This window comes from Mauremys mutica, chromosome 15 (assembly GCF_020497125.1).
Source record: "Mauremys mutica isolate MM-2020 ecotype Southern chromosome 15, ASM2049712v1, whole genome shotgun sequence".
Taxonomy (NCBI): Eukaryota; Metazoa; Chordata; order Testudines; family Geoemydidae; genus Mauremys; species Mauremys mutica.
The window spans coordinates 38,833,504-38,845,410 of NC_059086.1; the positions used below are offsets into that span (position 1 = coordinate 38,833,504).

The window sequence follows — 11,907 nt, forward strand, 5'->3', positions numbered from 1 at the left end:
AGCATAGGGTGCTGCAAGTTAAGATTGTGGGGCGGGGCAGAGCTGGGCTGGAGAGTGGGAGGTGTACTAGCAGAGAGGGCTGTAACTGGGGACTGAAGTACATGAGCAGTGTGCACAATGCCTACCCTATGCCAATATGTTCTTAGTCTCGTTTTCATTAATGCTAAAATAAACCTCCATTAATTGTTCTTTTAAATCAGCTTGGCCCAAGTTACCCCTGTAATTTGTACCTATTAGGAAACAACTCTTGTAAGTAACCAGTAAAGGAGTAAATCCTCTGGTGAGGCCAGGCCAGTGAGAGGTCTCTGGTGCATAGGGTGAGACTTATTTAAAGCTCTGACCTTCTATTGCTGTGACAACTTGATGCCCTCTCCTTACCTCTCCAAACACTGCTTTTTTGTAATAGTTTTACCTTTTAATCCAACAAGCCTGTTTTTGTTCTTCCACAATTGACCTGATTTAATGTGGAGCCTAGGAACCCATGACCCTCTCTGTAGTGCTTAGGGATTAGCTCAGAGCCCCCAGATTTCCAGTAGAGTGGAGCTAGTTGTAAATAAGTTCTCTCACATCACCAGTGTCTCCTATATGAAAATAGTTTAAGATACCACACCTTGGGGGTGGTCTAATTCAGATCTATTGTCAATCAGAACACTCCTTTTTAAAAGGAGGTCTTAAAAGGAAAACCAGTGGTCTTGTGGTTCAGGCTTAAAACAACAGAGGTTCTAGTCCTAGTTATGCCAGACTTGCATTGTGACATCACCTCTATCTCCCATTCCTCATCTGTAATATCCACCTTCCCAGGAGCAGCTGAGGTCAAATTTCAGTAGTGTTTGTAGTGTTCCAAGAGTCAGAGGGGATGATATGGAAGGACAAAATCAATTTTATAAAAAATTGATTAAACTACATTTAGTACTTTGTCTAAATATACAGTTAGTACAGTTTTTTAGCAACTCTGGTGAGGGTGGAGACATAGAACTGTGCCCTCTGGTGCCCACAATGATAAATGCAAGTAGTATAAATTAGCGATTTCCTGGTGGTGGTTTTCTGAATGTCCTTGCAGGACAAATCCAGGAATTCATGCTTTATTTCTATTGGGGTAGTGCCCTGGGGAGCCCAGGCAGCATCAGATGCCCAACTGTGCTGGGCTACTGTAGAAACACTCAGGGAGAGATGGACCCTGCACATAGGACTCCTGTATATTTGGAGAAGGAGGTATCGGAGTGAGTTTTGAGTTGTCTAGTAACAGTGGGCCTTAGTCCAGTTTGAGCAAAACTGGATCATGCAACCACTCCCATCTGTCCTCTGCTGTAATTCAGTTTGTACTGGTGAATGATCTCTTAGAAATTATTACAAGAAGGCCGCATGCTTTGTTGCTCATGTCGGCTGAGCTTTGTGGGTTATCCAAGTGCAAATGGAGGCCCAGCTGGATGAGCTGCCCAAGAACAGGGACCCGTTACGTTGGGCATTTCACATTCACACAGTAGGAGATATTTGTACCTCAAAGAGCTTACTTATGTTTCACACTATCTACAGTTGAACATCTTTTGAAAGTGATCCATTGCTCTTCATAACCACTGAGGTCAGGACAAGAAGTAATTGGCTTAATTTGTAGCAAGGAAGTCACATTGGATACTAGGGCAAACTTTCTAACGCAAAGCACAGTTAGGCACTGGAGTCACCATCACTGGAGGGTTTTTAAGAACAGGTTGGACAAATCCCTCTCAGGGATGGTCTAGGTATAATTCAGTCTACTTCAGTGCAGGTGGGTGGGCTAGATATGACCTCTTGAGGTCCCTTACAACCCTACATTCCTCTGATCATACTTCCAAGGCTCCCATCTTGGAAACACCTTTTGCACATGCTTCACTAAAGCAACTAGTAGTTGAAGTTGAGAGGACTGCTCAGGGCAGCAAAGTTAAACATGTCTGCAGGATTGGGCCTTAAGACTGAAGATTTCCCCATGACCCAAAGTCAATTCTTGTGTGTCTTACAAATTGTCCCTCTGGGTGTCAAAGTTTACGGACCTTCAGCTATGCAGTATTTTTTGGATAGTTAACTTATTGCTTGAGAATGGTACCAGCTTGACAGCCTTGCAGCCTAAAGCGCTGCATTTATCCCCCAGAACCAGTACAGCCCAGGCAGTGGCAGGGTGAACAACCTCACCACAGCCCTGGAGTGACAAGTACTAAGGGTTAGAGGAGAAGTCAGTCTTCACAGCCCATTCTCCCTTTACTGAGCCTCAGTGAGGGGACGGTCACAATGCGGACACTTCTCCAGCTAGCAGTCAATGAAACCATCAACTCAAAGAGAGAGAGACGAGCATATGGGAAAAGTGAAGTCCTGTCTAAAAACATGTCCAAGGGTACCATATACAGGAGGTCTCTTACCTGAGATAATAGGGTAGCAGTGACTAGTTAATTATCCTCTCTAATGCACCTAGCTGTCTAGGTACTCAGATGATGTGATTTTGGCATCAGCACCAGTTGACGTGACTTGTGATAGGGAAGGCTGGCATAACGTTGACAGTGGCTTGATGTGGGGAAAACGGTAAAATTTGCACCAGCCCTACTTGATGTGACTGGTGATAGGCTATTGATGTTACATGGGTGTCAACCTCACTGGTCATGGCTCATGCAGGGGGTAGATGTGACTTGTGTGAGGGTTTTATAGTGACATACGTGGCTAGTTGGCATGACTTGGCATGGGCCATACATAGGGTGACCAGACAGCAAACGTGAAAAATCGGGACAAGGGGTGGGGGGTAATAGGAGCCTATATAAGAAAAAGATCCAAAAATCAGGACTGTCCCTATAAAATCGGGACATATGGTCACCCTATACGGGGAGGTTCATATGGCTAGTGCAAAGGGCTTGATATAATATGTGCACTGGAAGGCATTGCCAAAGCTTCTGCAAGGGCGTTGACATGTTATATATTAGAAAGGTTGGTGTGAATATGCGGGGGGAAGGGTTGGCATGTTACATGTAGGGAAGGTTGGCATGACACACATGGGGGAGGCACTTGGTGTGACATGTGCCAGGGGTTTCACATGTTACATGTAGGCAAGATGCATGCTGGGGGGGCGCTTGGCGTGACTTGTAACAGAGGTTTACTGTGTTACATGTAGGCACGGTTGGCATGATGCATTCCAGAGCTTTAGCGTGTTACATGTAGGCACAGTTTGGTGTGACCCACGTGGGGGAGGCACTTGGCGTGACTTTGTGCCAGAGATTTTACATGTTACACATAGGCAAGGTTGGCACGACACATGCCAAGGGTTTAGCCTGACTCGAGGGAGGTCTTAATGTAACTCATGCAAGGGGCATAAAATGCAATAGGGTCTGTGGTTAAAGGAAGGTTTGTCATTGCCAGCCCTGTGCCTGGGGTGGGAACAGGGCCAGCCTGGGTGGTGCTCACAAGATGGCGCCCACACAGCCTGGTTCACCTCAGCTGACCTCCCCTCCCCTCCCCTCTGCCCCATTGCATGATGGTTAAATAGCCCAGCCGGGGAACCCGCCATTTTCTGCTGGGGCTGGCGGGAAAGGCGGGAAGGGAGCGAGAGCAGCGCGAGCGCCGGCGCGGGACTCCCAACGGCTCCAACGGTCGCTGCAGTGAGGAGCGCGAGCCACACACACAGGTAACAAGGAGGCGCGAGACACCCCCGTACCCGGGCTTCCCCCTCCCCCCTCGTTCGAAAAAAGGGGGGGTGAGTAGAAACCGAGATCGTCTGAGGAGCCTCTTCCACCAAGTAAGTCCCGCCTTCCGTCTGTATCCTGCAGCTCATTGGTCGGGCGATGCGAGAGCATGGTGGCCGCGCTGATTGGCTGGAAGCCCCTGAGGCAGCCCCGAGGTCGATTGGTCATGAGCCGCGTCAATCACCGAGGAGGCTTCGCGGCTCTACCGCCTCTCTTGTCAGGTTACATACCTGTTGGCTGTCGACCCTGGCCGATCGGGAGAATGCCCCAGTTAGCCTGGGGAAGGTCACCTGACTCTAGTTAGCCAATCAAACCCAGACTTGGCGCAAAGGCTTCTGGAAGATGTAGTCTTTTTTAAAAAAAAAAACAAAAAAAACTTTATGTGGATAAAGGGGGCAAACTGGGGTGGGGACTGGGAGCCAGGACTCCTGGGTTCTCTTTAAAGCAGACTCTGGTGGCTCTATAGGGGCTGCCGGATTGGCCACAGAGGTGGGACACCATGGTGCAATTTGGTGTGGGGTTGCTATTGTCCTTGCCGCCATCGCCATGGCGCCTGGTTGCCATGATGGTAGTGGCTTTGGCCTGGTGCCCATTGTGATGGTGCTGGTGTGGAACTGGCACCTTGGCAGGGTCTCACGTGGCACCGAGCCAGCTCTGATGCCAGATCTCTCCTTTGCAGGGATATCGCTCGTTTCGGTCCCAGAGCAGCCTCCGCTCCATGAACGGTTGATGGCCCCTCCTTGCTTTTTGTAACCTTTCCCCCACACTATATGGTTGCTCCCAGCCAGGATGACCCTCCACGCTCTCCTCCCCACAATGATCCCTTTTCCAGACTCACTCAGGCCATTCCCAGCTGGCTCCCTCTGCTGCCTTCACTTCCCCAGCCCGACATGTCTCCCTGCCCTGTTTCTGAGCGATCGGGGCAGCAGGTTCCTTTCTCCCCGCAACTGGTGCCACTGATTGTCGGGGAACCTCAGGGGGGAAATCAGTGACTTTTTCTTACTGTTGGGAAATGTCACCTGTGGGTCTGTGCAAAAACTGACAACTGCAGAGGGAGGAGAGGAAAAGAATCCAGGAATCCTGACTGTAAATCCCTCTCGCCTTAATCCACTAGCCCCTAGTCCTTTGCCAGACCTGGGACTAGAACCCAGGAGCAGTCCTGGCTCCCAGACCCACTTCCTAATGTAATCACTGGATCCTGCTGCCTTCCCATGCTGGGAATAGAACCCAGGAGTCCTGGCTCCTAGTTCTAACCATTAGACCCCATCCTCTTCCACAGCTGGGAAGACACTTCTCCTCCTCTTCCATGCTGGGCAAATCAGGTTACTGACTGAAATGATCATTTTATATTACAGCAGAAACAAAACACAGGTTTGTCTGTGACACTCTAGTTATAAACGAAGTAATTCGGAGTGAGCAGTTGTGGAATTAGCAAAAGCTTTTCAGGGATTTTCTGGTACTATTCCCCCCCCCCAATATAGTGCCAGAAATGTTCCTAAACATTTATATGGCGACCTCTAGGGTTACCATAGCATCTGAGCATCTCAGTCATCAATATATTCCTCCTCCCAACACCCTGGGAAGACAGCGCCGTGTGACTAGCTCCATTTTACCAGTAGAGAACCACATTGGCTTAGTGACTTGTAGGTCACACAGGGAGTGATGGGACGAGACCCCAGGTCAAGCTGTTCTTGAAAAGGTTAAACTGATTTTCTCCCCTTCCCCTCCTTTTTTTTTTTGTTTAAAGCAGATTTCTTCCGCACTAAAGACCATCCAGAATGGCCCGTACCAAGCAGACCGCTCGTAAATCCACTGGTGGGAAAGCCCCCCGGAAGCAACTGGCCACCAAAGCAGCCAGGAAAAGTGCGCCCTCCACTGGGGGAGTGAAGAAACCTCATCGTTACAGGTACTTGGAGTCACGCTTTCTCTTCTGGTGTGCGTGGGAGACATAAAGGGGAGTTCTGCAGTTTGCCATTGTAAGAAAAAAAACAAATTGTGACATGTATCATAGCCTTAATTCTTATGTACAATGGGGGAGCGAGCATGGGCTGGTAGTTAGGGATTCAGACTCCTGAGCTGGAGTTTTTTCTGCCAGTTATGCCACTGACCTGCTGGTGTGACCTTGGGGAAGTTGCTTCCCTTCTCCGAGCCGTGGTTCCCCCCCATCCTTTGCTAGGCTCATCTGCTTAGCATGTAAGCTCTTCAGAGCAGGGACAGTCTCTCACGATGGGTACGTATGGGGCTGAGCCCAAAGAGGCCTTGACTGAGATCAGGGTTCCGAGTGGCTCCTGTAATTACAAATAATAATGATTTGTAGTGAATAGTTTTATAAAATATTATGCTCTCGGTTGGGTTATTAAAAACAGAAGGGACAAACACATGCATACAAAGGTGCTTGTAGCTAGCTCAGCAACCCATGTTTGAAAGGGCACCTGCGCAAAGGTTGAGATTTCATCATTGTTCCAGTCCTTGTTTGGAAGGAGCTGCTAAAGTTCTTAAAAAGCTTGAGACGTACCTGTGGTCTAATATTAGGGGCTGTCAACTTTGTTGATCCCCTTTAAATATTGCGTTTTGTTTTTTAACAGGAAAGTTTGTGAAATTAACACCAGTGAAATAGGCCAGCTTAACAACCAGGGAGTCCTGTTTGTCCCCAGAGACTGTGGCAGGGCAAGCGTGTGTGTGCGTGTGTGTGTGTGTCCCCACCTCTCCTGGGTACACCTGAGACACTTACAGAGGAGAAGGGAGTTCTGTCTGCAGTCCTTGGCACTCTGATGTCTGAGTGTGGCTGGGAGCATGGGGGTTAAATTCTGAGCCCTTTAGGTTATGTCTTTGAAATCTCTTCCAGGCCTGGCACTGTGGCCCTTCGAGAGATCCGGAGGTACCAGAAATCCACTGAGCTGCTGATTCGCAAACTCCCGTTCCAGCGTCTGGTCCGTGAAATCGCTCAGGACTTCAAGACGGATCTGCGGTTCCAGAGTGCGGCCATCGGAGCCCTGCAGGTAGGCCACTTTGTCTCTCTTCCCTGCTGGGCAGACAGAATGAAACCTGTCTAACTTGCCCCCAGACAGTTGGGAAGCACCTTCCAAAGAGTGAGCCCGACCTGCTTTGCAGTCATCAAATCTGTAGAAACTAAAGATGGAGGCATGTGCTCATCTCAAGAGTGACCTGCAGAACATACCTCTGCTGCTCAGAGCCTCTGGCTTCAGAATGTAGAATCTAAATTCCCCGTTGATGTCCACAGATTACTGCTTTCGCCCCGAGAGGCGACTGCATCCCAGTGGTGTGTGTGTATAGGCAGAGGAGAGAGACTGACATCAGTGGCTGCTGCAGTGCTCAGCTTCTCTGTCAATAAGTGCTCCCTAAAGTGCTTAGAGTTCCCTGGGGACGAAAGGTGCTGCGGAAATATAACTGCTTATTATGACTGTGCTCCTAATCCACTCACTCGTGGCAGGGGAAAGCATCCACGTCTCAAAGCCGCTGGCGTGGGGGTGTTGAGCACGTAGCGTTAGAAAGAGCTGCCACGTTTGAAACTGTGCTGCTCGCTAGTGTAGATGGGTGGGGCATGAATTTGGGGGCTCTGAATTGGTTTCCTCACCTGCCAAATGGGGTTCAACTGACACTTGGGAAGCCCTTGAGGCACACGCAGCTGGGTAGGTGCTAAGCATGTAGGGCCGGTTTTTCAAGAGCACTCAGCCCCCCTTAGACATCAGAATAAACAACCAAATAAACGGCACGGAGCAGCAGGAAAAATCTGGCCCTCGGTACGATGGGAGCATTTTGATGCCTCCTAAAGAGACTGTTGCGAAACAAATCGAGCTGTTACTTCTGTTGTGGTTTTTTCTTGGTAGGAAGCCAGTGAGGCTTATCTCGTGGGTCTCTTTGAAGACACCAACTTGTGTGCAATCCACGCCAAAAGAGTCACCATCATGCCAAAAGACATCCAGCTGGCACGTCGTATCCGCGGCGAGCGGGCTTAACTCATTGGCGGCCGATATCCGCTCACACAGTGTATTAGAGTAGACTCTAGGTTTGTTTGTTTTTTTCCTACTCCTGTTTGTAGTGGCTAGGACACGGGGAGATGTTATAACCTATCTTAGTAGGATATAAGCGATCAGGAGAGTTGAATCAGTTTGTTCATAATGTACAAGCAAAAAAACAAATTGAGAAATTTACAAGACTTGGATTTTTTTTGTTTTGTTTTTGTAAACTTTTTTTCAGAATTGCAAAAAAAATATAAAACAAGGGGGAAACATTTTTGAAATATCTGGTTTTATACACAAAACTTAAGTAGATTTAGGCATAACATAAGGAGCTTTTGGTCTTCGGTTTGTAAAAAGATATCTGCAAAAGATCACGCTACACTATATTTTTCATTATTTGATTTCTTTTTTTCCTTTGTATTTAGAATGGGCATGATATTTAAACTTGTTTTCTTATTTCCATCTGTCTCGTGAAATGTGACTTGGACCTTTGTAACTATCAGGTTTCTTCACCCTGTGGTGGGAACAAAAAAAAGAAATAAATGTTGAACAATAACCTTTTTGCTTCCGTAATCTTGTATTTGCTGTCACACTAGGATAGATGTGTGTGTCGTGCCCTTCAGTAAATCAAAGCAACTTACCTTGTGCTGACACAATAGCCAAAGTTCCGTAAATCCTTTAAGGATCTCCAAGTCCTTCTGGGAGCATTAGTCTGTTGTAAGTGACTGGCCCAAAATCACAGCAAGCCAGTGGCAGAACCAAAAATAACACCCAGGAGTCTGGAATCCCGGGTCCCTGCCCCAGCTAAGAGACAGCCTGTCCAGTTGATGTGACACCATATCCTGCAATTTGGCTTCAGGATACAGAGGAAAGAACCCCCACCCACACTCCCTCTTCCCGTTGTGGTGTTTACTTCATGCAGTGGGATACAGAAGGCAGGGCCTCAGGACTCCTGCATTCTCGGGCTGACTTGTCATGACCTCTGGCACAGCGAAGCTATCTGTTTATCTCCTCACTGGTAACTCTGTGCCGCTTAGCTAATATTTCTGAAATGCTTTGGGCTCCGCGCTTTGAAGGGTGCCATCTAACGGGCAAGTGCAGGGGTTATTGAACGCTGATAGATAAGCCCTCATTTTAACAGCCCTTGGAGAAGATGGTGATTTAGAATTGCAGTGTACGTTTAAACGCCTCTACTATTTCAGCGGTCATGTTTCATGCAGGCCTGGCTGTCTTTTTTGCTCTGGGTGTCGGATGGGGGTGGATTACCTATGCTCAGTGTAGACACTACCTATGCTGACAGGAGGGGGTCTCCTGTGAAGTTTTACAGCTCTTCTGCTGTTGCATTTCAAGTACTGACAAGCTCTTGATTTCACTGCGTGTTGTTCCTGCCCCGGAGAACTCTGATGGCACGCAACGGGGCCCTGCTTAAACTCAAAACGCACTGAGGCAAATTCTGCCCTTCGTTGTACACGACAATGGTATAGCCAAGATCAGAATCGGGGCCACTGCATGTTTCCAGCTCATTTCTGCTGGTGAAGGGTCTGGAATTTCCCATCTGTCCTTCCTTGAAATGCCCTCAGCCACCCAACTGGATATTTCGTACTTGTTTTCCAAGAGGATTTGTTCTGATTGGAGCAGTGTCTCTTTGCCTTTAACACATACTGCCCTTTAGAAAAGAGCAGCGTGCCTTTTGCGATAAGCACGGAGGGAAAGGCTTTTTGTGGGTTGAATTGGTGGCTTTTTTTGCACTGACCTACTTTTTGCGTAGGCATTCTGTCCTCCGTAGGATTCGCTTTGGAGTCTTAGCATCTGACTCCATAAGGCACCATTAAAAAAGCACTTTACTCCCACACACAGTTTTGGATTGCTGCTGCCATTCAGTGCCCACTTGCTTAATGTCTCGGAAAACTCAACCGCAAAATTACCGTGGTGGGTGGGTCTGTAGCTGAAAGCATCATAAGCTGAATAGGAAACCTATCAAGGGTAAAACACTGCCAGTAAAAAGTTGGAACATCCATAGCTTTATTTATCTCTTTCAAGTATCTCTTCTCTTACAAATGCTAATGAGTTTACGCCTGGCAGTGTGCCTGGGAGGCAGATCTGTATTTCAGTCCCTGGTTTTAAAGAGGGGTACAGAGGGATGGGCGTCAGTGGCAGAGCGAGAGAAAGAACCCAGGAGTCCGGACCTGCTGTCCGCTGCCTGGAAGTGGCAAGCCAAGCACAATCCAGTTCCTTGGCAAAGTGGATGTCAAATACTCACATTGTGCTGTAAGTGCTTTTCATTCACTTTGCGGTAGGGTAAATAACTGCAAGGTAGGTAGCATCCATTCAGGCCCAAGATTTCTGCTGCAGGCTCTGACCTGTGTCTTGTGCATTTCCAGCCTCACTGCTCCCACTTGCTCCCTTTCAGCTGGGGCGTGGAGGGAACCTTCCATCCCCTGGTACATCTGGTCTGTCAAATCACCACGGTGCAGGTGCTAAGGGGACTGAGCGCGGATTACCCTGCAGCGCTGACTTGATTGCACTTGACAAGTTTGCATTAAATTTAGAGATAGTGTGGCAGAGCGAAAGCCCTGTTTTAGCCACCTTAAGTGGGATTACAGTGGTGGTGTGTCAGGGCTGCTTTATTTTCTCTGGGGTCGCAGAGGCAGATGGGCCTTTGAGGACGTGCAGTCCCCTTTGCTTAAAAAGGACAAGTGTGGAGTTTGCTGGGGTGTGGTTTTTTTTTTCTTGTTTGCAAAGCTTTTAATATCTCTGTATCTTACAGGGAGGCAGTGTGGGCCAGTGGTTAGAGCAGGGGGGCCGGGACTCAGGATGCTAGCGGTTCTATTACCTGCTCTGCGGATATTGACTACTGATTAGAGCAGGAGAGGGGGAGGCAGGACTCCTGGGTACCGGTCCCTGCTCTGGGAGGGGCGTGGGGGGTACAGGTTAAGCAGGGAACCACAGAGTGGATTTTCTGATTTATAGTTCTGAGCTGGCCCCTGACTCATTCTGTGTCCTTCAGCAATTTGCATCCCCTCCCTAGGGCCCTTTGTAAGATGAGGATAAAAGTGCCTGCCCTAGAGAGGGGGTTGGCCCGGCTTGGGTAGAGCACTTTGCGAGCCCCGGTGACAATGCTACTCAGCAGCCAGGTATTTATTATTAATAAACAGCCTTGGCAAAAGGAAATGCACAGCACCGTTAGGAAGTCAGCACTCATCCCTCTGCCTCCTGCCAGACCATCTAACCAGGTCCTTTCCACCCTGCCTTAGGATCTGGGTCCAGCGGGAGGCCCCCGGCAAAGACCATGCTGTTTAGGGGGAGCCGGCGGCTGGTGGTGGGTCAGGACTCTGAGATCAGAACACAAAAGCTAATGAACCTAGACCCCCCCTCCTCCGAAAGCCTGGCCCTGGATCTAAAGGAAATTCCCGGTCGCCCTTAGCCATATAGGGCCCACAGCTGGGAAGTTCTGATTCTAGCCACCAGAGGGCCGTAGTACACAGACACCCCAGCAGGGGGCAGTGAATGTCGGGTGATATTTCCCTTCTAACATACCCAGGCACATTCAAGCCCCTGGGGCTGCTTACTGTGAACGGCTAAAACACCTGGCAGGATATTTGACTTGTCCCACTGTTATTAGCTTTGTATAATCAGTATCCTCCTTCCCAGCCCAGCGAGGACCTAGGGCTTTGTGTGTGCAGTGATCTGCCTTGTCAGATTCAGCCAGGCCCGTGAGCAGAGTAATGTGCTAAGGCCCAAACAACCCTCCTGGATAAATATTGTTAAAGGAACTAATTATATCCTCCCCTTAAAAGGGGCGAATGTGGAGCACCAGCCCCCCATTCCAAACATCTCCCCCTGCTGTATGGGATGGCAGAGCACCGGCTGGTCTGATGTGCTTAGGACAGACGGGGGTGAGTTAAGGAGGCAGCTGGAGGCCTGGCTAGGCCGACAGCAGACTCTCGGGAGCTAGCAGGAGAACAGACCAGGAGAGTGGGAACTGAGAGACTCAGGTTCTAATCCTGAGCCCTGCCCCTGGCCTGCTGGAGCAACCGTGGGATTAGAACCAGGCAAATCGCAGCCTCAGTTCCCTAGTCATTTAGTGTCCCAGAAATATCAGCACCTCCAGGGCATTTCCCAGATTAAGAAGCCTGACGGCCCCCCTGCAATGGTTTAGTCTGACCTGCTGTGCAGCATCGGTCGTAAGCCTTCCCGGCATGAATTCCGGTTTCAGATCCAGTCGCTATGGT

The 11,907-nt window shown here is 49.0% G+C and overlaps 1 protein-coding gene across 1 annotated transcript; it reads left to right on the plus strand.

Annotated features, from left to right (window-relative positions):
• Positions 1-3,480: 3,480 nt before the first annotated feature.
• Positions 3,481-8,231, plus strand: LOC123350217 (histone H3.3A). Its single transcript, XM_044988679.1, has 4 exons — positions 3,481-3,637; positions 5,446-5,601; positions 6,541-6,694; positions 7,544-8,231. Exons 2-4 carry the CDS (start codon positions 5,474-5,476, stop codon positions 7,670-7,672), a joined length of 411 nt encoding a protein of 136 aa, XP_044844614.1. The 5' UTR covers positions 3,481-3,637; positions 5,446-5,473; the 3' UTR covers positions 7,673-8,231.
• The last annotated feature ends 3,676 nt before the right edge of the window (positions 8,232-11,907 follow it).

What these genes read in the sequence shown, in the direction of transcription:
- LOC123350217 (XM_044988679.1), top strand. Translation starts at nt 5,474, where the DNA reads ATGGCCCGTACCAAGCAGACCGCTCGTAAATCCACTGGTGGGAAAGCC. An exon ending in AAGAAACCTCATCGTTACAG is followed by an intron (nt 5,602 to 6,540) that starts GTACTTGGAGTC and finishes AATCTCTTCCAG; the next exon opens with GCCTGGCACTGTGGCCCTTC. An exon ending in CGGCCATCGGAGCCCTGCAG is followed by an intron (nt 6,695 to 7,543) that starts GTAGGCCACTTT and finishes TTTTCTTGGTAG; the next exon opens with GAAGCCAGTGAGGCTTATCT.